Source organism: Ailuropoda melanoleuca, chromosome 5 (assembly GCF_002007445.2).
Source record: "Ailuropoda melanoleuca isolate Jingjing chromosome 5, ASM200744v2, whole genome shotgun sequence".
NCBI lineage: Eukaryota > Metazoa > Chordata > Mammalia > Carnivora > Ursidae > Ailuropoda > Ailuropoda melanoleuca.
In genome coordinates, this window is record NC_048222.1 from 124,128,494 (window position 1) to 124,153,842 (window position 25,349).

General features: G+C 35.8%; 2 protein-coding genes across 10 annotated transcripts in view; one reads left to right on the top strand and one right to left on the bottom strand.

Moving 5' to 3' along the window:
- Positions 1 to 24,959, bottom strand: part of ABHD18 (abhydrolase domain containing 18) — an 84,142-nt gene extending 59,183 nt beyond the window's left edge. The window contains exons 1-6 of one of the 8 annotated variants that reach the window (XM_034661633.1): positions 24,720 to 24,959; positions 14,108 to 14,216; positions 13,385 to 13,469; positions 7,663 to 7,763; positions 789 to 867; positions 602 to 686 (exon numbers count right to left, since the gene is read on the bottom strand). In XM_034661633.1, coding sequence (XP_034517524.1) covers positions 602 to 686; positions 789 to 867; positions 7,663 to 7,763; positions 13,385 to 13,469; positions 14,108 to 14,199 — 442 coding nt within the window. In that variant the 5' untranslated portion in view covers positions 14,200 to 14,216; positions 24,720 to 24,959. Of the gene's footprint in view, positions 1 to 601; positions 687 to 788; positions 868 to 7,662; positions 7,764 to 13,384; positions 13,470 to 14,107; positions 14,217 to 24,642 lie in introns of all 8 variants that reach the window. The other 7 variants (XM_034661632.1, XM_034661631.1, XM_034661634.1 and 4 more) reach the window with 7 other exon arrangements.
- Positions 24,960 to 25,001: 42 nt separating this feature from the next.
- The window catches only part of MFSD8 (major facilitator superfamily domain containing 8), a 34,119-nt gene continuing 33,771 nt past the window's right edge, over positions 25,002 to 25,349 (top strand). Inside the window, exon 1 of one of the 2 annotated variants that reach the window (XM_002922194.4) lies at positions 25,002 to 25,194. In XM_002922194.4, coding sequence (XP_002922240.1) covers positions 25,130 to 25,194 — 65 coding nt within the window. In that variant the 5' untranslated portion in view covers positions 25,002 to 25,129. The remainder of the gene's footprint in view (positions 25,195 to 25,349) is intronic. The other variant, XM_034661630.1, reaches the window with a different exon arrangement.

Sequence of the window (25,349 nt, forward strand, 5' to 3'; positions counted from 1 at the left end):
AAATTTTTAAGGCTCTTGACACAAATGGTAAAAATACTTTCCCAAAGGATTAAACTGGTTTTCACAGCCATTAGTAATAAGAGTGCCTATTTTTTTTTTTTTTACAATAGCCTCACAACTACTGCATTTTATTTTTTAAATCTTTGGTAATGTTGCTTTAACTTTACATTTCTCATATTACCAGCAACGTTGAACATTTCTTTATATCTGTGCATCACTTTCGTTTCTTCTTCTGGGAATAGTCTGACGTCATCTTGAAAATTAAGTTAAGTACTGTTCTAAACCTCAACTGATGACTTAAATGCAAATGCATTTAAAACACAGGGTTTGCTTAATAGCGAACATTTCACTTAAAGTCCAGCAGAAGTATTACAAGAAAAAGAAGTATGATTTATCTTTATTATACAGTAGAAGCATAATCCCTACATTGGATTTAGGCATGAAAACAATTTTTTACTTCTTTTCGTTCTTGCTTCTTAAATATTTTTTGAACTGACAACTAAATTTAACTGGTTTAGAAAAGCTGGTTACTATCTATCATTCCTTTTGATGATTAAATCAATAAATAAATAAAAGATTTCTAGGTATCACAAAAGGATATAATAAGGGTTTTCTAACAACAAAGAAGCCATTCGGGCTTCTTTAATCATAGGGCGAGCCATTAGTGTTCGTCGTCTCCAGTAATGCTAAGGAAAAAAAGATGACATACTTAACGAATATAATAACCACATCTGTGTTACACAATATGTTAACAAATTAGGGATTAAGGCATTATAATAGAGTCTTACATGATCTCCTGTTCCAGCGAGATGAATGCATACAGGTTTATATTTGCTGTTCCATTCTTTAGGAACAATAAGTTGGAACCTATTTAAAATAAAACACATCTGTAAAATTCTCTTTAAATGGTTTTTAACACAAACTTTCAATTTGTAAAAGTTACATAATTAAATTATTTGGGAGAAAAGATCATTCAGAATTTTGACATTCAAATTATGATTAATTAATGTTTGCACAAAGGCAATTAGGATATTATAAATTTGCTTTGGTTAGGATATTAAAACATTCAGTACAATATAAACAGAATTTACTGTAATCACTTTTACCTCGTTCAATACCACAACTTTATAAATGCATAATGAAATATTCTTATTTTGCAGAGATATCAATATATATGAGTAAGTCTTAGAAAAAACAACTCTTTGGATAGCTCTGCTTTTTCTCCTTTTAGGAATAATGCTTAGTTGTACAAGCTATTGATTTATCAATAAAACAGTTTGTTACCAATTTTGTTTTTCAATCTGGAGTATAAAAGCAATCCACGGCAGAAAAAAGAGTTTTCCCTATTTGTCATCTTCTTATTGTAGTATTTTGCCTTTTATTTAATGTTTTTTCCCATTTTAACCATCTTTAAGTTATACGGTTCAGTGGCATTTAGTACATTTACATTGTTGTGCAACAATCACCACCATTCATCTTTAGAACTTTATCTTCCCAAACTGATTTACTTGTCTTTTTAATTTCCTTAGCAGTAGATATTTTAGAATTATTATCCTAGTATAATACTGCACTCGGTCAGCTCAAGGTTTGACCTTAGGTAGCTGCATTCTCAGGCAACATAAACTCAATTCTGACCTTATTTTGCTTGGGCAGGGGACAATATCACTAGTTATCTATTATCAATAAATTATTCAATACAGAACACAGACAAGTATATTTAGAAGGGTTCAATGCTTATTTCTGTTTTGTGCTCATGGGAACTAAACTCTTAATTTTTAATCTCATAAAACTAGCAATGTTAACAACTCTGCTTTGTTTTGCATTCTCAGAACTGTCCTGCTTCTTGAAATTTTGATGATTTGTGGTAAATGAAAACATTTAAAAATGTTTTCCATAGAATGCTGGATACTTTCGCTATTTTTTTTCCTTCTGTCCCACAGCAGTGTATATACAGATTTCATTATGGAGAATAGCTTTAAATTAATAGGAATATTTTATTATAGTACTAACTGACCACTTGTGTAGCAGAGGCTCATTAATTAGTCTGTCTGCTCTTATTATAGTATCTTCTCTCAGAGTATTTTCCAGTGCCCCATGATAAATAGGTATAGTTCATGTGAGCTTCTCTGCTGTAGCTGATTGGGCCTGGAGTAGGCCAGATTAGGGCAATAAGATTTGTTCTTTTCGTAGCCTGGAAGTAGGACAGACTCTAGATTCTGTTGAGCTTTTGGACATGAAAGCTCTGTGGAGGTGTGGTAGCTAGTTTTTGTCTGTTGCTTGAGAAACAGAGAAAGCTAACCTACCCACAGAGAAATGACATGGGTCATAAAGCAAAGATAAGAGACCATGAAGCATACAGGAATGGGAGGCAGGGAAATATCTATATAGATCTTAATGGCTTCTAAAATCCCTCTTTTTAAAAAATAAAATAAACATATATCATTAATTTAAGGTGTATAACATAATGATTTGATATATGTATATATTGTGAAATGATCACCACAATAAGTTTAGTTAACATCCATCACCACACAGCTACAAAATTCTTTTTTCTTGTGATGAGGATCTTTTGTAAGATCTAGTCTCATATGATCTCACTGATATGTGGAATTTAAGAAACAAAACAGAGGATCATAGGGGAAGAGAGGAAAAAATAAAACAAGACAAAACCAGGAAGGGAGACAAATCATAAGAGACTCTTAATCTCAGGAAACAAGCTAAGGGTTGCTGGAGGGGATGAGGGAAGGGGGTATCAGGGTAATGGACATTGGGGAGGGTATGTGTTGTAATGAGCACTGGGTATTATATAAGACTGATAAATCACAGACTTGTACCCCTGAAACAAATAATACATTATATATTAATTAACTGAATTTAAATTAAAAAAAGAAAAAAATATATAAAAATAAAATTAAATAAAAAAAGATCTACTTCATAGCAATTTTCAAATATACAATATTTGGATCAACTATAGTCACCATGTAGTACATTACATCCTCAAGACTTATCTATTTTATAACTGGAAGTTTGTTACCTCTTGACCACTTTCACCCATTTCACCCACCCCCCCACCTCCAAATCTGGCAACTACCAGTCCATTCTCTGTATCTATGAGTTCAAGGTTGTTGTTTTGTTTTAGATTCTACATATAAGTGAGATCATATGGTATTTGTCTTTCTCTGTCTGACTTATTTCACTTAGCATAATGTTCTCAAGATCCATCCATGTAGTTGCAAATGGGAGAATTTCCTTTTTTTTTTTTTTTTTTTTTTTTTTAGAATGATACTGCACTTTCTATATATACCACTTCTTTATCCTTTTATCCACTGATGGACACTTAGGTTGTTTCCATGCTTTAACTATTATAAATAATGCTGCAGCGAACATAGAGGTACAGGTATATTCCCAAGTTAACGTTCTTGCTTCCTTCAAATAAATATCCAGAAGGGGAATTACTGGGTCATATGGTATTTCTATTTAAATTTTTTTAGGAACTTCCATACTGTTTCCCATAGTGGCTACAGCAATTTACATTCCCACCAACAGTACCCAAGGGTTCCCTTTTCTCCACATCCTCACCAACACTTGTTATCTCTTGTCTTTTTGACAACAGCCATTATAACAGGTGTGAGGTGATATCTCATTGTGGTTTTGCTTTTGGTATTTGGTATCTGGGGATCTGTTTTTATGCCATACCATTTCCTTGATGATTAGTGATGTTGAGCACCTTTTCAGGTACCTGTTGACGTATGTATGTCTTCTTTGAAAGAATGTCTATTTAGTTCCTCTGCCTATTTTTTAAACATTTGTTTTTTTGCTATTAAGCTGAGTTTTTTATATATTTTAATATTAAACCCTTATCAGATATATGATTTGCAAATATTTTCTCCCATTTCACAGGTTGCCTTTTCATTTTGTTGATGGTCTCCTTTGTTGTGCAGAAGCTTTTTAGTTTGATGTAGTCCCATTTGTTTATTTTTGCTTTTGTTGCCTTTTCTTTTGGTGTTAGATCCAAAAAATCAACTCTAAGACTGATGTCAAGGAGGTGACCGCCCATGTTTTCTTCTAGGAGTTTTATAGTTTCAGCCTTATGTTCAAGTCTTTACTCCATTTTGAGTTAATTCTTGTTTGGTGCAAGACATTGGTCCAGTTTCATTATTTTGCACATAGCTGTCCAGTCTCTCTAATACTATTCATTGAAAAGATTCTCCCCATTGTATATTCTTGGTTCTTTTGTCATAAATTGACCATATATGGTGGGTTTATTTCTGGGCTCTCTATTCTGTTTCATTGATCGACGTGTCTGTTTTTATGCCAATACCATACTCTTTTCACTACTATAGCTTTGTAGTATAGTTTGAAATCAGGGAGTGTGATGCCTCCAGATTTTTCTTTTTACTCAAGGCTGCATTGGCTAGTCAGGTTTTTTTGCGATTCCATACAAAATATAAGATTATTTGTTCTATTTCTTTGAAAAATGCCATTGGAATTTTGATAGAAGTTGCATTGCATCTGTAGATTCCAAACGTATGAACATTTTAACAATATTAATTCTTCCAATCTGTGAGCACGGAATATCTTTCCACTTATTTATGTTATCTTCAATTTCTTTCATCAATGTCTTATAGTTTGCAGCATATAGGTCTTTCACCTTCTTGGTTAAATTTATTCCTAGGTATTTTATTCTTCTTGATGCAATTGTAAATAGGATTGTTTTCTTAATTTTTTCTTTCTGATGGCTTGTTATTAGTGTATAGAAATGCAACTGACTTTTGTATATTGAATTTCTATTCTACAACTTTACTGAACTTGTTTATTAGTGGGGTTTTTTTTTTTTTAAGATTTTATTTATTTGAGAGAGAGACACAGTGAGAGAGGGAACACAAGCAGGGGGAGGAGGAGAGGGAGAAGCAGGCTCCCCGCTGAGCAGGGAGCCCAATGCAGAGCTCAATCCCAGCACCCTGGGACCATGACCGGAGCCAAAGGCAGACGCTTAACAACTGAGCCCCCCAGGCGCCCCTGAACTTGTTTATTAGTTCTAACAGTTTTTTGGTGGAGCCTTCAGGCTTTTCTATACATAATATCATGTCATCTGTAAACAGAGACAGTTTTACTTCTCCCTTTCTGATTTGTATGCCTTTCTTTTTCTTGCCTAATTGCCCTGGCTAGTACTTCCAACATTCTGTTGAATAAAAGTGGTGACAGTGTGCATACTTGTCTTGTTCCTGATATTAGAGGAAAAGATTTTAGTTTTTCATCATTTAGTATGATGTTAGCTATGAGCCTGTCATATATAGCCTTTATTACATTGACATATGTTCCTTCTATAAAGTTTGTTGAGAGTTTTCATCATAAATGGATGTTGAATTTTGTGAAATGCTTTTCCTATTTCTATTGAGATCAACATATGATTTTTATCCTTTATTTTGTCTACGTGGTATATCACAGTGATTGTCTTGCACATGTTGAACCATCTTTGTATCCCTGGGATAAATCCCACTTAATCATGGTATATAATCTTTTTTTGTGTATTGTTGAATTTGGATTGCTAGTATTTTATTGGGGATTTTTACATCTATGTTCAGTAGGAATATTGGCTTGTAATTTACTCTTCTTATGGCTTCCTTGTCTGGTTTTGGTATCAAGGTAATGTTGGCCTTGTAAAATGATTTTAGAAGGTTCCCTCCTCTTCAATTTTTTCAAAAAGGTTGAAAAGGATTATTATTAATTCTTCAAATGTTTGGCAGAATTCACCAATGTAGCCATCTGGTCCTCAACTTGTCTTTTTTGGGAAATTTTTGATTACTGATTAAATCTCCTTATAGGTTATTGGTCTGTTCAGATTTTGTATTTATTCATGATTAAGTCTTGGTAGGTTGCACATTTCTAGGAATTTATCCCTTTCTTCTAGGTTGTCCAATTGGTTGGTGTATAATTATTCACAGTAGTCTCTTATGATTCTTTGTATTTATGTGATATCAACTGTAACGACTCCTCTTTCATTTCTAATTTTACTTGAGACCTCTCTCTTTATTTCTTTGTAGTCTAACTAAAAGTTTGTCTGTTTTGCTTATCTTTTCAAAAACAGCTCTTAGTTTCATTGATCTTTTCTATTATCTTTATAGTCACTATTTATTTCATTTCTGATCTATACTAATTCCTTCCTTCTACTAACTTTGGGCTTAGTTTGTTTCTTCTTTTTTTAGTTCCTGGTATAAACTTAGGTTGTTTATTTTTATAAAAGATCTTTCTTTTTGCTTAATGTAGGTGTTTATGACTATGCTTTTGCTGTACTCCATAAGTTTGGGTATGTTGTATTTCCATTATCATTGGTCCTAAGGTGTTTTTTGATTTCTCTTTTGATTTCTTCTTTGACCCACTGGTGTTCCAATAGCATGTTTAATCTACAGATATTTGTGAGTTTTCCAGTTGTCCTCTTGCTTCTAGTTTCACACCAATGTGGTTGGAAAAGATGCTTGATATGATTTCAATTTCTTAAATTTATTAAGATTTGTTTTGTGACTAATATATGATCTATCCTGGTGAATAGCTCCCTGTGCATTTTGAAAGACTGTGTATTCTGATGCTGTTGGATACAATGTTTTGTGAATATCTGTTAAGTCCATCTGGTCTAATGGATAGTTTGAGTTCAATGTCTTCTTACTGATTTTGTCTGGATTATCTATCCATTGTTGCAAGTCAAGTATCAAAGCTCCCTACTGTTATTGTATTGCTGCCTTCAAGTTAATTTTTTTTCTATATACTTATAGTTCCTATGTTGGGTGCATAAATACTTAACAAATGTTATATCCTCTCATTAGATTGATGTCTTTATCATTATATAATGACCTTCTGTGTCCCTTATCCAACTGTAAGACAAAGTCTAGTTTGTATGGTATAATATAGCTACCTCTACTTTCTTTTGATTTTCATTTGTACAGAGTATCTTTTTCCAACCCTTCACTTTCAGTCTGTGTATGTCCTTATATCTGAAGTGAGTCTCTCTTTAACAGAGAGTGAGAGTAAGCAAGTTCAGCAGGTTATATACTTATGTAAGTAATCTCTACATCCAACGTGGGGCTCAAACTCACAACCCTGAGATCAAGAGTCCCATGCTCTTCCAACTGAGCCAGCCAGGTGCCCCTGAAGTGAATCTCTTATAGGCAGCATATAGTTGGGTCCTGTTCAGCCACTCTAAGTCTTCTGAATAGAGAATTTAGTTGATTTACATTTAAAGTGATTACTGATAGATATGAATTTACTATTGCCATTTTGTTTATTGTTTTCTGTTTAATTATTCTTTTTTCCTTTCTTCTTTTTGTCCCTTCCTTTGTGATTTGATGATTTTCTCTAGAGGTATGCTTAGATTTATTTCTTTTTGTCTTTTGTTTATCCAGTAGGTTTTAGCTTTGTGGTTCTATCAGGCTTATATAAATCATTTTATATTTATAACAGTCTATTTTAAGGTGATAACAACTTAAGTTTGAATACATACTAAAGCTCTATATTTTTATTCTGCCCCAACCCACATTTAATGAGAATAATTCCAAATAATGATTGTCATTAATACTAGCAATTAAGAATAACAGGGCATTGATTTTATTATAGTTGTAAATAAGAAAAATAACGTACTACTTTAACTTTCTGAATAAAAATTCTTACCTTGCAATAACAGATTCAATTGGCATTATATCAGGCACATAGTGGGCCATGGGCGAAACAAAGTGTCCATCTAGGATCTTACAGTCTGATTGTTCTTCAACCTAAAAGAATAGCAAAACCAAAATTTACACATGTAGAATAAGATATCTTGGTCTATCATACATGTTTTCCTATAAAAAAGTTCTATTCAATTAAAAACTTTTTTCCTCTGGCTACATATTCTTTTGCCCCAGTCAGCTTTCTTTCTTTTTTCTCTTTTTAGATTTATTTATTTAAAGAGTGAGCAAGCTCAGTACGTAGGGACAGAGGGAGAGAGAGTCTCAAGGAGACTTCATGTTGAGTGCAGAGTCTGACGTGGGACTTGATCTCACGACCCTGGGATCATGACCTGAGCCCAAACCAAGAGTCTGACACTGGCTGTGCCACCCAGGTGCCCCCCGCCCAGTCAGCTTTCTAAAGACATGGCTCTTATACACATTTCTTTTCCTTTTACATCCTTTACTACAGGCTAGTTGGAAAAGTAAACTATAGGGCGCCTGAGTGGCTCAGTCCGTTAAGCATCTGCCTTCAGCTCTGCAGGAGGTCCACTTCTCCCTCTGCCCTTCCCCCCACTTGTTCTCTCTCTCCCTCTCTCTCTCAAATAAATAAAAATTTTTTAAAAAGAAAAAGTAAACTACAAATAAACCTCATTTGTACAACAGCATGAAATAAGTCAAAATAAAATATTAGTTGGTAGAACTTAAAAATCCAAAAGTAACCATAAGAACAATTTACAAAGAAACTGTAAAAATAATGTGCTGAAATTAAGTAAGGGTTGACCTGATGTTAAATATGTTAGAATGGCTTATTTTAAGAAATCCATTAATGCACTGAGTCATGTAAACACACTAAATAGGGAGAAATATATAATTACATATATAGCAAAGGCATTTGCTAACATTTAACACATAAACTTTACCCTCCTCAAATAGGTTTTGTTTTTTTTTTTTAAAGATGTATTTATTTGAGAGAAAGAGAGAAAGGGCATGAGCATGAGGAGAGGCAGAGGGAAAGAATCTCAAACACATTCCTTACTGAGCATGGAGCCTGACACAGGGCTTGATCCTACCACCCATGAGCTCGTGACCTAAGCTGAAACCAAGAGTCAGATGCTTAACCAACTGAGCCATCCAGATGCCCATCAAATATTACTTTTAAATATTTTTTAAAAGATTTTATTTATTTATTTTAAAGAAAGAGAAAGCGAACACAAGCGTGAGTGGTTGGGGGGAGGCAGAGGAAGAAGCAGATACCCCACCAAGCAGGGAGCCCCACACGGAGCTTGATCCCAGCACCCAGGGAACATGACCTGAGCTGAAGGCAGATGCCCAACCAACTGAGTCACCCAGGTGCCACAAGTTATTTTTTTTTAATAAAAAATCTTTATCAGGTCAATAGTCAAAATTAAATTAGCAGTAAACACCACATATTTTCATTAAAATTGGAAACAAAAAACTGTATCTGTGGATACTATATATATCCAATTCATTTTAAAACACAACTTCTAGGGGCGCCTGGGTGGCTCCGATGATTAAACTTCTGCCTTCGGCTCAGGTCATGATCCCAGGGTCCTGGGATCGAACCCCATGTCAGGCTCCCAGCTCAGTGGGGAGTCTGCTTCTCCCTCTCTCTCTCCCCCTGCTTGTGCACTCTCTGTCAAATAAATAAATAAATAAAATCTCAAAAAAGAAAAACACACACACACAAATTCTAGGTAGTAGTGTCAATATATTATATTAAATAATCTGCATTTTTTTTGCAAATGGCTTAAAATGCTACTTTATCATGAAGTAAGGTTTATTGTTTGTTTTTTTGGGTTTTTAAAAAAGATTTTGTTTATTTATTTGACAGAGAGAGCACAAGCAGGCGGAGCAACAGAGGGAGAGGGAGAAGCAGGCTCTCCACTGAGCAGGGAGCCTGATGCAAGGCTCAATCCCAGGACCCTAGGATCATAATCTGAGAAAGGCAGATGCTCAACCAATTGAGCCACCCAGGCGCCCCATCATGAAATACGTTTTAATAAACTTTGGCAAATTATTTTCAAACCTTTATTAGTTCTTATTAGCCTATCTTTTTCCCCCCTATTTTTTAAGTTTCCAAGTTTTGTTTTGTTTTTAAAGATTTTATTTATTTAACAGGGATAGAGACAGTGAGAGAGGGAACACAAGCAGGGGGAGTGGGAGAGGGAGAAGCAGGCTCCCCGCTGAGCAGGGAGCCCAATGCAGGGCTCGATCCCAGCACCCTGGGATCATGACCGGAGCTGAAGGCAGACACTTAACAACTGAGCCACCCAGGTGCCCCTAAGTTTTCAAGTTTTAATTTAAATTCTAGCTAGTTAACATACAGTGCAATACTAGTTTCAGATGTAGAATTTAGTGATTCATCATTTAACATACAATAACCAGTGCTCACCACAGCAAGTGCCCTCCTTAATATCCCTCACCTGTTTCACCCATTCCTCCATCTGCCTCCCCTCTGGTACCATCAATTTGTTCTCTATAGTTAAGAGTCTGTTTCTTTGTCCCCCTCTCTTTTTTTCCCCTTTGTTCATTTGTTTTGTTTTTTAAATTCTACATAAGTGAAATCATATGGTACTCATCTTTCTCACTGACTTAATACTCTTTAGCTCCATCCATGTTGTTGCGGATGGCAAGATTTCATTCTTTTTTATGATTAATATTCCATGATATATATTCCATTATATATAATTCCATGAGATAGATAGATAGATATATCTCCACCACATCTTCTTCATCCATTCATCAGTCAATGGACACTTGGGTTATTTCCACAATTTGGCTATTGTTTATAATGCTTATTAGCCTATCTTTTATTTGTACCAATATCTTGCTGTTTTGATTATGCTGCAGCTTTATAATGCCTATTGGTAAATGACTGAACTAGGTTTTACTTATCACTCTTCTTTTTTAGGTATTCCTGATATGATCATACTTTCATGGTTCTTCCCAAAATAATTTTAGGATCCTTTTATAGACTTGAGTTCTAAATTAAATATTTTAATTAGGATTGCATTGCATTTTTTGAAAATGGTATGGAGACCCAATGTGTATGATATGAAATTTCTAAGCCAAGAAGTTTTTACATTCTGGTCATCTTTGTGCCTCCTACTATAGTTTTAAAGTTTCCTTTTTGTATAATTTAGAAGAATAAATTATTTGATAAAGGAGGTAGCACAGATTAATGTAAAAGGGAGTAATAATTCAACAAATAGTGTTGGGACAACTGGCAATTTGGTAAGAAAAAAAGGCAATTTTAGAAACATATGTAATAGATTTAAAAATTAAGCTACAACTCAACAATAAAAAGATGAATAACCCAGTTAAAAAACAGGCAATGATTTGGGGCACCTGGGTGGCTCAGTCAGTTAACTGTCCAACTCTTGATTTCAGCTCAGGTCATGATCTCAGGATTGTAAGATCAAGCCCCATATTGGGTTCCACACTTGGTAGGGAGTCTGCTTGAAATTCTCTCTCTCCCTCTTTCTCCATCCCTCTGCCCCCTGCCCATACTCACTCTCTCTCTACAATAAATAAATAAATATTTTTTAAAAATAGGCAATGATTTCATAGATATTTCTCCAAAGAAGATATATAAATGGCCAATAAGCACATGAAAAGATGCTCAACATAACAGTCATAAGGAATATCAAAAATCACAATAAAATACACTTCACATCCAGAAGGATGGCTGTTTAATACAAATATTAGTGAGAATGTGGACAAATTGGAACCATTATACACTGCTGGTGGGAAAAGTAAAATGTGCACTTTGGAAAACAGTTTTCAGTTTGTCAAAAAGTTAAATATAGAATTACCATATGACCCAGAAATTCCAGTCCTCAAAATATATCTAAAGAATTCAAAACACATATCCACAAAAACACTTACACATGAATGTTCATAGCATTATCATTCATAATAGTCAAAAAGCAGAAACCTAAATGTCCATTAGCTGATAAATGGATAAACAAAATGTCACATAGCCATACAAAGGAATATTATTTAACAATAAAAAAGTGAGGTACTGTTAGATAACATGGATGAACCTTGAAAATTTGCTCAGTGAAATAAACCAGACATAAAAGGCCTCATATTGTATGATTCAATTTATATGAAATGTCTAGAATCAGTGAATCCATACAGATAGCAGATTAATGACTGCCAGTAGGTAGGCTGTGTGAAGTGGGAAGTAACAGCTAATGGGTATATCGTTTCTTTTTGAGGAGATAAAAATGTTCTGCAAGTAGGTAATGACAGTGGTGATGATTGCACATCTTGGGAATGTAGTAATAAAAAACAACAATACTGAATTGCACACTTTAAAAGGGTGAATTCCATGGCAGGTGAATTGTATCTCAGTTTTTAAAAACCAAGAGAGACAGTGATGAGCAGAATAGAGGGAGAGGAAGAAACTTTGTAAGAATGCATTCCAAAATCTTAGCAGTAACTCTTCCTTGGGAGAAAAATGTAATTAAGTGGTGAAGAGTGGAAGAAACTTAGAGAGTTTTGATTTTTTTACCTGGTATGCTTTTAATTTGTTTAAGTCTATGATTTTTAATAGAAAAAAACAGCAATAATAGAAATATTTAGCAAAATTTGAGGGAGAAATGTTCTAAATCCAGAAGCTACAGACAGAACAGCTAAATGGTATAGACAAGGGATTTCCAATTTATAAAATTTTGTTTTTAGCAGTGGAACTGTTTCTGAAAAATGAAATCCTCTAAAGATATCCAATATATACAAGAGATGAAAGTAGAGTTACTTTGGTTGAAGGCAATGAGGGATGTGAAGCCCATGCATTTGCACCCCCTTCCCAACAATACCCCAATTATCCAATTATATAAACCTGGAACTGCTCTACAGAAAAACATATGGTTGCTAAAAAACAAAACTATATCAAATGCATTTTCTCATCTCTAATGTTACAGCATTTTCTTTCTAACATTCTCTCATCAATTAACTACATCTCATAACATTTCCCTGATGTTATTTAGATGCTATTTAGAAGCTGCGTCCACACGCTCTCTCTCTCAAATAAATAAATAAAATTTTTAAAAAAATAGAAGCTGTTTTGTTAACAAATTCTCATGTGCTGATTCTCCAACTAGAATACCTCCCTGTATTACTGGTAATTCTTCTGAAATGTTGAGTAATTTATTTTAACCCTCCTGATCCTAAAGATACAAAACGAGGCTCAAAAAGATCAAGACTTAAATATTTTCTTATATTTCAGCAAGTACTAAATATATGCTTTCAAATATACATGAATGATAGTTATTATAAGCACCCTGTTAGGACACGTAAAGTATTTAATAATATTAAATGAAAGATCTATACTGTACTCATGTTTTAGTGTTTACCGTTATTATAGTCCAGCATTCAACTTACTTTTTTTTTTTTTTTTTTTAAGATTTTTATTTATTTGACAGAGAGATACAGAGAGCCAGAGAGCACAAGGGTCAGGGGGAGCAACAGAGGGAGAGGGAGAAGCAGACTCTCTGCTGAGCTGGGAGCCCTATATGGGACTCGATCCCAGGACCCTAAGATCATGCCCTGAGCCGAAGGCAGATACAACCAACCAAGCCACCTAGGCACTCCCAACCTACTCTTGACACATATTTAAGTTAAACTAGAATTTCTGTAACTTTCTTTCATTTAAATACCTTATCGATGTGTACTGGATAATCACTTGAAACCAGATTCTGACATCTTTCTCGATTTCCAATCATTTTTCTGAATTCGAAGAGTCTTTTATAAGGGGGGAAAAAGGAAAAAATTCAGTATACCATTTGTATTGAGAGTGTACAATGCTGAAAAATTTGCAAGTCCATAAGCTATGTCAAAATTTAATTTGAATCATTAGTGAAAAAGATGAGGCTATTGTTTTTTATTCAAGCTGGACATTTTGTCCCATAAAATATGTGAGAAATATCATTGTTCAGGAAGCAATTAACATATGCAAGACTCAAAATTAAAGGCATAAATCCTGAAAATTCATTTTCTTAAGTCCAGATATTTCCATGAGCTACAGTGTAGCTCAGCTTTATAGTCACTACAAATTCAAGTTACCCAGGGAAGCTCAGTCCCTGGAAACTCTAAGCAACTTAAAAATAATTAAAGTTAAAAATCTAGTTTGTATTTAAGAGCTCTTTATTTTTAATTTAAAAACGACTTTTAAAATAGTTCAATTTATGATTATATGGTTTAAAACTTAAGAGAAATAATGAAAAAGACAAAAGACAAAAGGAAATAATTACATTTCATACACTTTAATGCTTAACTTGCCAATCACTTTATAGTAAAGGATTTCATCACTGAAAAAAAAATTTTAATGTTTACTACAACAAATTGAGAATAAGCAAGTTCGGGGGGAAAAAAATGCTTACCTTTTGAGATCTTCTGGCCTCCCCCATCCTCTGATAAAAAGTTTTGTGAGGAGAAGTCTCCGATAAAGAATATCCAACTTGCTCACACCCATTAGTAGCAAACAAACATCTATGAAACAAGATTTAAAATGACTTTAAAATACGTTTAGGTCAATTTCCTAACCATCTCTTTAAATATCAGGTAAAAATTAAAGATTGATCTACTGTCTTTGCAATTTTCAAATATAAAACATACATTTTTAACTAGAGTTACCATGCTGTACATTATCTCCAGAACTATTTATCTTATAGATCTTAAAAGTACTTATCACAAGACAAAAATCTGTAACTATGTTAGGTGATGAATGTTAAACTTATAGTGCTAATCATTTCACAATAAATACATATATCAAATCATTATGCTGTAAGCTTTAAGCAAATACAATGTTATATATTAACTATACATCAATAAAACTGGAGAAAAAATTAAAGACTGAGATTAAACTATGTACCCTGAATTTATTCTCTTGGATATAAGATACAGAAAAAAAGAACTGGGATGAAAGTAGAGAAGATAAACTCTGTATTCCTTTAGGACGGGATCTTCCCATCCTCAGCACAGTGACTAACAGTAACATTCAATATTTATTGGATAACAATTGTAGTGGCTATTCCTTATGTAGTACTGTATTATCTGCCAGGCAACATTTTGTAAAACTACAAATACACACACACACACACACACACACACACATTCTTGTTTAAACCTCCCAGCAACTTTATGAAAAAGGATCTATTACCCCAAGATGAGGAAACTAAGCCACGGAGGAAATAGGTGATTTATCTAAGGTCACAGAGCTAGTGGTAGGCAGAGCTAAAACTGAGTCCCAGGCACACAGTGAGATTTAACTACTCTTCTATACTGCCTGTCTACTAACTATAGTGCATGTAAAGTAATAATTAAAAAATGCTACTATGTTGTACCACTTTTCTATTTTTTCCAAATATTTCTAAAATTTTTTGTTGTTTGATTTTTTTTTTTTTAAACTATCTATGCCTCTGTCTTTTCAAATTGAATGGTGTAGTTTTGACTTGTGGGCAAAACCTGATTCAGTTTCAGGGTTTATTCTACTTAGAAAAATGGAAAATGGAAATGTGCATTTCCATCAGTGAGCTTTAGTAAGTACTTATCTATTATTTTGAATGTTTTCATGGAACTACCACTTATATTTTATACTTCTGCTCTTTGATCTGTAACAAAATACAAATTTAACTTAATGTTCCTCTTTGTTTACATAGGTATACAATCTAACCCACCATCCAACTGGGCTGGCACTTTATTGTTTTTATGACTGGACTAGCAAAACCAAATCCTTCATATTGCCTCCCACAACTCTCAGGACCAAGAACAAACATTTACTAGATAAGATACTTGTTAAACAATATAATCTATAGTATTTAGTATTTTTTAATACCACCCAACTCTCTTTTTCCCAATTCCCATGTGTTATTCAATTTTTATTCTTGATAAAAATTTGGTTTTGGCATAATCATGCTAACAAAAAGAACCCACAATGCATATCCAGCATTGTTTATACTACTTACATCTACCATCATAAATAAATAAACTGGCATTCTGATTACTAGACTCCAATTAATTATCATCAATTAGTTCCCCAAAGTCAAACCTTCTAGGATGGCCTAACACAAATTTAAGTTTCTGAACTTTTAAGAATATTATTTTTATTCAAGAAAGAAGTATACATTAAATGCTTATTACTATATGCCAAGAATTATTTTAGGCCCTGTGTTATAAGATGATCAAGGCACATTCTTCCTCTCACAGATTTTATATTTTAGTAGAGGAAAACAAATTATTTAAAAAAATGAGCAGGGACCCCTGGGTGGCTCAGTCAGCTAAGCGTCTGCCTTTGGCTCAGGTCATGAGCTGGAATAGAGCCCTCATTGGGCTCTCTGCTCAATCTCCCTCTTCCTTCTGCCTGCTACTCTGCCTACTTGTGCTCTCTCTGCAAAATAAATAAATAAAATCTTTAAAAATAATAAAAATATAAATAAAAAAATAAGCAAAGGATAGATGATGACAACACTAAAATGATAATGTAACAAGAGAGTGTGATAAATACCAGAAGGTCCCTTTGATAGTCTAAAAAAGTCCCACTTAACTAAAGAGGTAACATTTAAGGCAAGACCTACATAACAATAAGATGTGGCCAAGACTTTAAACTGCAAATCTCATTAAAAATCATATATTTCCTGAAATCTACTCATGGACAATGTTTCAATGAAATTTGTAAATACTATCTAGTTGGTAGGTAAAAGTAAAGCACAGGAACAAATAATTTATGTAAGAGGAAATGCAAAAGAAAATGATCACATAAATCTCTTCTTTATTTGCTATTTCAAAGATGCTCACTGTAACATTTTTAAATTCAGACAATACAGAAGTAGGTATAGTAAAAGAGGGAAGATAAATTTTGTTTCCTTTACCTCCAATTCTACTTTTCAGGGATATTTAGGGCTAACAGTTTGGAATCTTTTTTTGTTGACATTATTTACTTACCTATACAAACTTTAAAAAAACTTGCTAGTTACAGTACACGTTTTTGGCAGGATTTAACAACATAAAAATATACAGTGTAGGAGTGCCTGGGTGGCTCAGTTGTTGAAACTCTTGATTTCAGCTCAGGTCCTGATCTTGGGGTTGTCGGATTGAGCCCCGCAACTGGCTCCCTGCTCAACAAAGAGTCTGCTTGAGATTCTCTCTCTCTCCGCCCCCCCACTTGCACTCTCTCTCTCAAATAATCTTTCAAAAAAAAATATATATATATGCAGAATAAAGCTGAGAAGTCTCTCTTCTTTACTTCTGCTAAGTTTCCTCTCCTCCTAAAAGGTAAACACGAGTTAATGCTGTATACCTGTGACTCCATCCATTTATACATGCACACATATTTTAGGAGTTTCTGGCGTATTNCGCCCCCCCACTTGCACTCTCTCTCTCAAATAATCTTTCAAAAAAATATATATATATATGCAGAATAAAGCTGAGAAGTCTCTCTTCTTTACTTCTGCTAAGTTTCCTCTCCTCCTAAAAGGTAAACACGAGTTAATGCTGTATACCTGTGACTCCATCCATTTATACATGCACACATATTTTAGGAGTTTCTGGCGTATTTGTTTTTAAACACAAAAGAGACCAACTTCATTATTTGTCTTTTTCCAATGCTGTTCTGCACCCTGCTGATTTATAGGATTGCCTCATTTTTTTCTATTAATGGATGAGTTTAGCCTATTTACATTTACTACTATGATACCTTTTGGATTTAGTTCTGTTACATTTTTGGTTTTGATTTTTCATTAAAAAATTATTCACATTTAATTGTTTTACATTTGAATGAATATAAATTTGAAAGAGATATATTTAAGGTTCAATATGTCATAATGGCTAAGAGAATGCACTCTTCCCTGGGTTGAATCCTCTAACATGTGACTTTGAGCAAGTCACTTATCCTTTCTGTGAGTCATCTGTAAAATGGGGATAGTAACAGTACTTAGGATTGGTATGAGAAGTAAATGAGTTACTACTCATGAAGCACCTAAACAGTACTTTGCAAATTTAAGTGCTATATGTACGACTAATAGCGACAATATTATTGATTATCGTTATTGTGGGGTCTCCCAGTCAAATGGGGGGCCACCAAATGTGGGGTGATACAGTCAGGTAAAGGCTGGCAGCGCAGGTGGTGAAAGAATTCACCCAAGGCAGAATAATGGAGATAAAAGTTTACTGAATACACCACAAGGAAGTGGCCAGCAGGACAGCAAAGCAAAGACTGTCTGCCACAAGGCAGTGGTGGGAGGCCACAGTTTGAGGGCAGAGTGAGGGAGTACGGGGGACGTATGGAAATTTCACTTCTTTGGTAATCTTTGAAAGGTAATCTTAGGTAATCAAGTGTGGGGCCTGGGGGAGAGGAGTGGGCAGACGGAGAGGTAGAGAGAGACTCTCAAGCAGACTCCTGGCTGAGTGCAGAGCCCCAAGCAGGGCTTGATTTCAGGACCCTGAGGGTCATGACCTGAGTGGAAATCAAGAGTGGGATGCCTAACTGACTGAGCCATCCAGACGCCCCAACTAATTCCTATTTTTTAAATCTAGAAATCTTCGAGGCACCTGGGTGGCTCAGTCAGTTAAATGTCTGCCTTTGGCTCAGGTCATGATCTCTGGATCCTGGGATGGAGCCCCACATCGGGCTCCCTGCTCAGCGGGGAGTTTGCTTTTCCCTCTCCCTCTGCCCCTACCCTCTGCTCATGGGTGCTCTCTCTCTCTCCCTAATAAATAAATAATCTTTTAAAAAAATCTAGAAATCTTCTATGAACTTAGTTCTAGTTCTAAAACCTATATCCCATTTTTAAAACCCCTTTCAAGCAGCTCTTACAAGTGTCGTTTTGGTGTTTAAACGTCTACAATGAGTTTTCCATATACATCCCATTTATGTTTGTCATAACTTATAAAATATCCTTTTTGTAATGTAACCAATAGTATGTTCAATCCATATATTAACTTAGTAACACTGTTATTATTATTTTTTAGTCTTTTCATCCAGAATTTTAATTCCTCCATTAACATTTTATTCTATCCTTTAAGTATTTTTATGAAGCATGTTACATGACTAACAAATTACTTGGTATTTGTGATAACGACTATGAATAGGATTCCTTTTTCCTTATACTTTCTCTATAGATGAATATTACTATTTCAAAAGAAAATAGTTTATTCTAGATTTTTTCCTTCAATCCCACAATTTTTGTACTAGAATTGCATTCCAGGAATGAGTGTATCAAATACTTAGGGGGGATTTATTCCTCCGTTGTGGAATATGCATCTCTCCACCATGCTATCCCCCCCCATTTCTTACAAGCTAAGCCAAGATCAGAAACCCAAGATCACAAGTCATAAAGTGAAAAAGTTCCATGCATGTTGCCAACTTTCAGACTATACTTCTTAATCTACTATCCTAAGGATTTTTATAAGCCTGCCTTTAAAATAGATTTCTGATTATATTTGATTAATATTTTTCTAAGATATCTTAATAATATGCCTAGTTTGGAGAGAATAATGATCTGAAAATGAAAAAAAAAACCTAAAGAGTATTTTTAAAAATAATTTGTACTAAATATATCTAATTACAAAATGATACCTTGTAGAATTCTACATGGAAAAATATTAAATAAATGACATAAACATGAAATCTTAGTGTCTGTTGTAACAGGTTTAAAAATAGTATCCAAAAGGACAATGTTATAAATAGAATAGAGGAGAGATCCTGCAAACTTTTCTATAAAATGTCAGATAGTAAATATTATAGGCTTTGCAAGCCAAGAGGTGAAATCAAAGGTATTATGGAGGTATATAAAATCACAAAAAAAGAAAACTAATATTCACATAATTTTTACTGAGTAAATTCAAAATATAATTATAATAATAAGGAATCTTTCGTAATATAGGTTTAGAAATGAGAAGAGTAAAAGTTTTTCCTTGGGATTTTGTATAATGGGGGTTCAAAGTTAGTGCCCTTATCACCAAATTAAGTACTAATGTTCATCTGTAAAAACTATTCTTAATTTGTGGGCCATACAAAAGCAGGCAGGTTGGCCCACAGGCCATAGTTCACTGACCCCTGGGCTAGAAAATCAAATAAATCATAGATATGGTCAATGTCACCTATGCAAAATTACAAATATAAAACACTACATTAAAATTATAAATTATCCAATCCTATATATGGTATAAATAAAATGTAAATACTGATTTTAAAAGAATTAAACAAGTCACATGGCAGACCTAAAATCAGTATTCTATCTAAAACAAACACTATTGGGGCGCCTGGGTGGCTCAGTCGTTAAGCGGCTGCCTTTGGCTCAGGGTATGATCCCAGAGTCCTGGGATTGAGCCCCACATCAGGCTTCTCCACTGGGAGCCTGCTTCTTCCTCTCCCACTCCCCTTGCTTGTGTTCCCTCTCTCGCCAGCTGTCTCTGTTAAATAAATAAAATCTTTTAAAAAACAAATAAATAAATAAATAAATAAAACACTAGTTATTTAATTAGCTATGTTTTGTCTGCCTTCTTAAAATTTTTAATTTGGTAGCTAAAAGGTAGAAAAAACCCAGGTGTCTGTCAATGGATGAATGGATAAGCAAAATGTGGTGTATATATACAATGGAATATTATTCAGCCTTAAAAAGGAATGAAATTCTAACATATGCTACAATGTGGGAGAACCCTGAGGACATTATGCTAAGTGAAACAAGCCAGTCACAAAAAGACAAATACTGTATGATTCTACTTATACGAGGTACCTAGAGCAGCCACATTTATAAACAGAAAGCAGAATGGTGGTTACCAGGGGCTGAAGGGACAGGAAAAGGGGGTGGGTATTGTCTAATGTGCAGAGATTTTTGGTTTTGCAAGATGAAGAGTTCTATAGATGAATGGTGGTAATGTTTACACAACAGTATCACTAAACTTAATACCACTAAACTGTACACTTAAAAATGGTTAAGATGGTAAATTTTATATGATGTATATTTTACCACACACACAAAAAAGGAAAAATTTAGAAACTGGAGTTGATAGTCTCTCTACAAAGTTCTTCAGAAGTTGATACTTTCTCTCTTCATAACTTTCTCAGTAAGCATAAGTAGTTCATTATCCTCCCGATCTAAGAACAGAACTCAAAGCATGTATTATCCTCTTCAAAAAAATGCCACAGCATAATTTAAATATTTGAAAACCTTACTAATGCCTTTAAATAGAAGAATTTGAAAAACAGATCTCTTTAAATTGGCTTCCCCCATCTTCTCACTTCGCCTTTCTTGAGGATTATTTTCCAAGATCCCAGCCTACCTGGGTTTTCTGCTTTAGGGTCTCATCTAGCTTCAATCAAGGTGTCAGGTGGGCTGTGATCTCATCTGGAAGCTTGACTGGAGAAAAACTTGCTTACAAGCCCACTCAGCTTGTTAGCAGAATTCATTTTTTCACAGCTATAGGGCTGAGAGTTTCAATATTTTGCTATTTGTCAGCCAGAGGCCAACCTCAGCTGTTAGGGGCTTCCATGATTTCCTACTACGTGGCTCTCTTCATAGGAAGTTCATAAAAGGGCAGCTTACCTCTTCAAGGTCAACGGGAGAGTGAGACTGAGTGTGCTAGCAAGGCAGAGTCTAATATAACTTAATGTAACCATGGCAGTGTCATCCCATCAACTTTGCTGTATAACATATCATCATCATCGGCCGTTTATTTTCTCTATAATGGCTGGAAAAGGCCATTGTAACATACAGAGCATCAACAGCAGATTCCATATTAACATTAAAAAAAAAAACCCCAAAATTCCAACACTCGTATTTTACAGTAAGAGGAAAACTGTTTATGAGACATCCCATTTTTCTACCCAAAATTTTCTAAGATGGTAAACAAAGGCAAATATACAAAAGTAAAAAGTTCAAGAGAAGCAGGAAAGGACCTGAGAACAATGAACTCTTCAAACAGTTTGTAACGTACTATGTTTATTTCTAAGTTGTTTAGTCATTTCTAATTTTCAACCCTATACCAGAAAAGCTTTCCAAATTACTTTAATTCCATATAATATAGGCCATAACGATCAGCACTCCAAATCTAGAGCCAGCATATTCCTTTCTATATTACCTGCAGTAAACCACTGTCCAATAAGTTACAGAAAGCAAATCAAACACACACATAACCTGCTGTAAGTTTGGGTATGGAGTTTAGGATTACAAAAAATTTCTTAAATCCCATTTCAGTCCCAAGAACAATATTAATGTCCAGGTTTTCTGGGACGTTCTAAACACATAAGTCTAGGTGGGGCTAACTGCTACCCAGTGCCACCATGAACAGGTAATAATCCAAACCCAGGGTAAAGATAACGCCAGTTCGGCAAAAAGAGGCACCATCTAGAGCCACATCAGATACTTAAAGGCCCTACATCAGGCTGGATTGACACCAGTGAGCTTCTGCAGAGACAGGACCCATTTTGGAATTATGTATCAAGCCAAACTGATACAACTGTCATCTACATTTTTATATAGCCAATGCCAAAGAAAAAACAAAGTACTTCTACAAAAACAAACTTCTACAAACGTAGAAGTGCCAAGGAATGAAGTCTTTCCTAGAAATGAGCTCTATTGCTGAAGTGGCACTCAGTGTCTGTATGCCATACAGTACTTTTATCTCCTATCACTCTAATACTTAAGCATTTAAACAATGCGATCCTAATTTTTTCTGGATTTTTATCCTTACAAAGTTGATCCATAAATAGGAAGTTTATTTCTTCATTTGTTTTGAGGGGTGGATGGCTATTCTAAGCAGTCATCTAAGGAAATTCAACAGGTGGGCTGTCTCATATCCTTATGTGAAACATTCAGCAAATAATCTAATCTCTTTTCAAACTTAGCTCTTCTTTTCCATGGGCTTTAAAGAAAGTAATTAAGATTTTTAAAAGATTTATTAAATGTTTACTTTGGGTGCACTGCTCCTAAGAAATTATTTTTTTTCTTTGCTTTTTTTTTTTCCTATGGTACAATACATAGAGCTTATTTAGATTTCACCAGTTTTACACATACTCATTCCATGTACTTTTGTGGTCTAAAGTCATCACTTGGAGGTAGCAACGGAAAATAGCAGTGTCAGAAGACCTGGGTTCCTTCACTAGCTATGTGACCTTGAGTGCCACCTTAATCTATAAAAGGGGAATAATATCTGGCCTACTATATACACAGTAGCAAATTATTCAATTTATATAAAAATTAATCACCTGTTTTGATATATTTTAAGAGATACAGGAAAAGGTTCTTCTTAAATTCTTTTCATAGGAAGGCTGCTGGTAAAAAAGCACAGGCTTTACAGTCAGGAGTCCTGTGTTTCTTGGATTCTTTTTTTTTTGTTTTTAATTTTATTTTTTATTTGAGAGAGAGAGAGAACATGAGAAGGGGGAGCTCAGAGGGAGAAGCCGACTCCCCACTGAGCAGGGAGGCAGATGTGGGACTCAATCCGGAGACTCCAGGATCATGACCTGAGCCAAAGGCAGTCGCTTAACCAACTGAGCCACCCAGGCGCCCCTGTTTCTTGGATTCTTGCTCTGTTACTTATTTGCCGTGTGACCCTAGAAAAATCAACTATTTTCTATGCCTTCACTTTCCTTGGATGCTTGAGACAATCCCAACTCAGAAGATTGTTGTAGGGGTTAAGTGAGGCAAGTCAATAAGCACTCACTCAACATATATTCATCTAGCAATTATTCTGCTTGGTGCAATACTGGTTAAAAGTCTTTTTGTAAAATACACACACACACACACACACACACACACACTGTGCTAGACTTCAGGAATTAAAAAAGAAGTCAACGATACATTAAAGCAATGTTATGGCAAAAAAAATTAATTTTTTTAAACCTATATACCTTCTTGGACCCAGTCACAGGAATCTGATAAGTTTTTTGAGCTGTTAAAAGTGAATTTGAAAGACTAAATCCAAGCACAAAATATCAGGTCTGGATTCAGAAAATAGTTCTGAACTAATAGAAAACATATTTCAAATTTAGCTGCCTACGAGTAGAATATGCCTGATAGGATAAACACAAGAAGGTCACAAACAAGACGGGTTAGAAGTAATGGCATATACTACACACACGATAACTAATATAGGGCCTGGCACAGATAACTACTTAAAAATATTGGTTCAAAGAACTGAATTGGGTCCCAACTTTGCCACTTTCATTCCAAGTGTCTCTGGGTAAGTTGTCAACTTCTCTGAATCTTAGTTCTCTATAAAATAAAAATGTATCTGCTTTACCTATATCATAGGACAGTTGTAATCAAATGAAATCACATGAGAATGTACTAGCACTAATAAAACAGGACATACATAATGACTACTGCTACCGATTACCTTACAAGCCTACTTGTAAAATGTTAGTATGTAAGCACCAAGAAAGAGGCAGCATCAAGATCTACTGAAACAAAACAAAACATCCGTGTTTTCTAAAAATGTCATCTTCTTTATGATGAAAGGAGCTGGTCACTGCTAAACTGGTGCTGGGCCTTTTCTAGCCCCTAGGTTACAGCAGCAGCAGGGTCTGCTAGTAGTATCCCGCAAGACTGAATCCCCCAGTCCGCGGAGGAGGCAATGAGATACCGATCTGAGGATCAGCAGATTAGAAAGAACTGCACCCCACCTTCAGAACCCCCGTCCAGGTCCTAACAAGGCACTATAGGGAAGGTACTTAGCCTTTGTAGTTAGCCGAGCGAGAATACAAAAGCGCTAAGACAATTCCACCTTCCACAGGAATAAAAGATCGCCCTCCAGCCTAACTAACCCAGTTCGGCCAAAGCGCGCCCTAAAGCCCCGCCTCGTTCAGCGCCCGGGACCCTGCGTCTCCGGCCAATCCCTGCGCCCCCAGTCCCTGCTTCCCGGCACGTACGCAATGTGTCGAGAGGCTCGGGGAGCGCGGCCTGGACCGGCTACTTACTGGCCGTTCTTAGGGTACCTGTTGTCCAGCCAGCCGAGCCTCCTGGCACTGTCCTTCCCCTGGCTGCCAGGACTTGCCTTCCGTCGGAGACACAAACGCAGCGACAGCAACCTCTCCAGGAAAGCAATAGCAAGCGAGCCAGACAGCCAAGCCTAGGGAGAGGGACGAGTCCGGGGCGGAGTAGCCGTTTAGACACGCCCTGAACCCTCCCCGGCTCCCTCCCAAGCAGTCCTGGGTGGCAGAGAAACGCGGACCCGAGAAGGAGAACTAGGACGCAGGGCCTAGCCCCTGACTTCTTCCCGCCCGCCGCGGTCCGGACTCCGCCCCGTGACTCCCTGTCTGACCTCCGGGCGCTCCGCCCACTTGTAGTTGCCGGGCACGCACGCGCACTTGCTGGCTTGTTTTGACAGCTTTGGCCGAGTGGGATGGGAGGGAGTAGGAGGTGTCGCGAGAGTTGGCCTCACACTGCCTTGTGGGTGGTATAACTATGGCGAGCATGGGCGTCGATGCTGAGCAGGAGCCGCTCTTAGGCGACCTCACACCCGGAAGCAGGTGAGCGGATGTTGGGGGAAGGCCCCCTCACCTTCCTGCACTATTGGGACTGACACTTTTCCTGGCGTCAGCTTCACGGGGCCGGACGTGGGTTTCAGGGCGGCGGGAGGCTGTGGCCGGTCGCGCGAGACCGGGTGATGTGCTCCTGCTGCTGA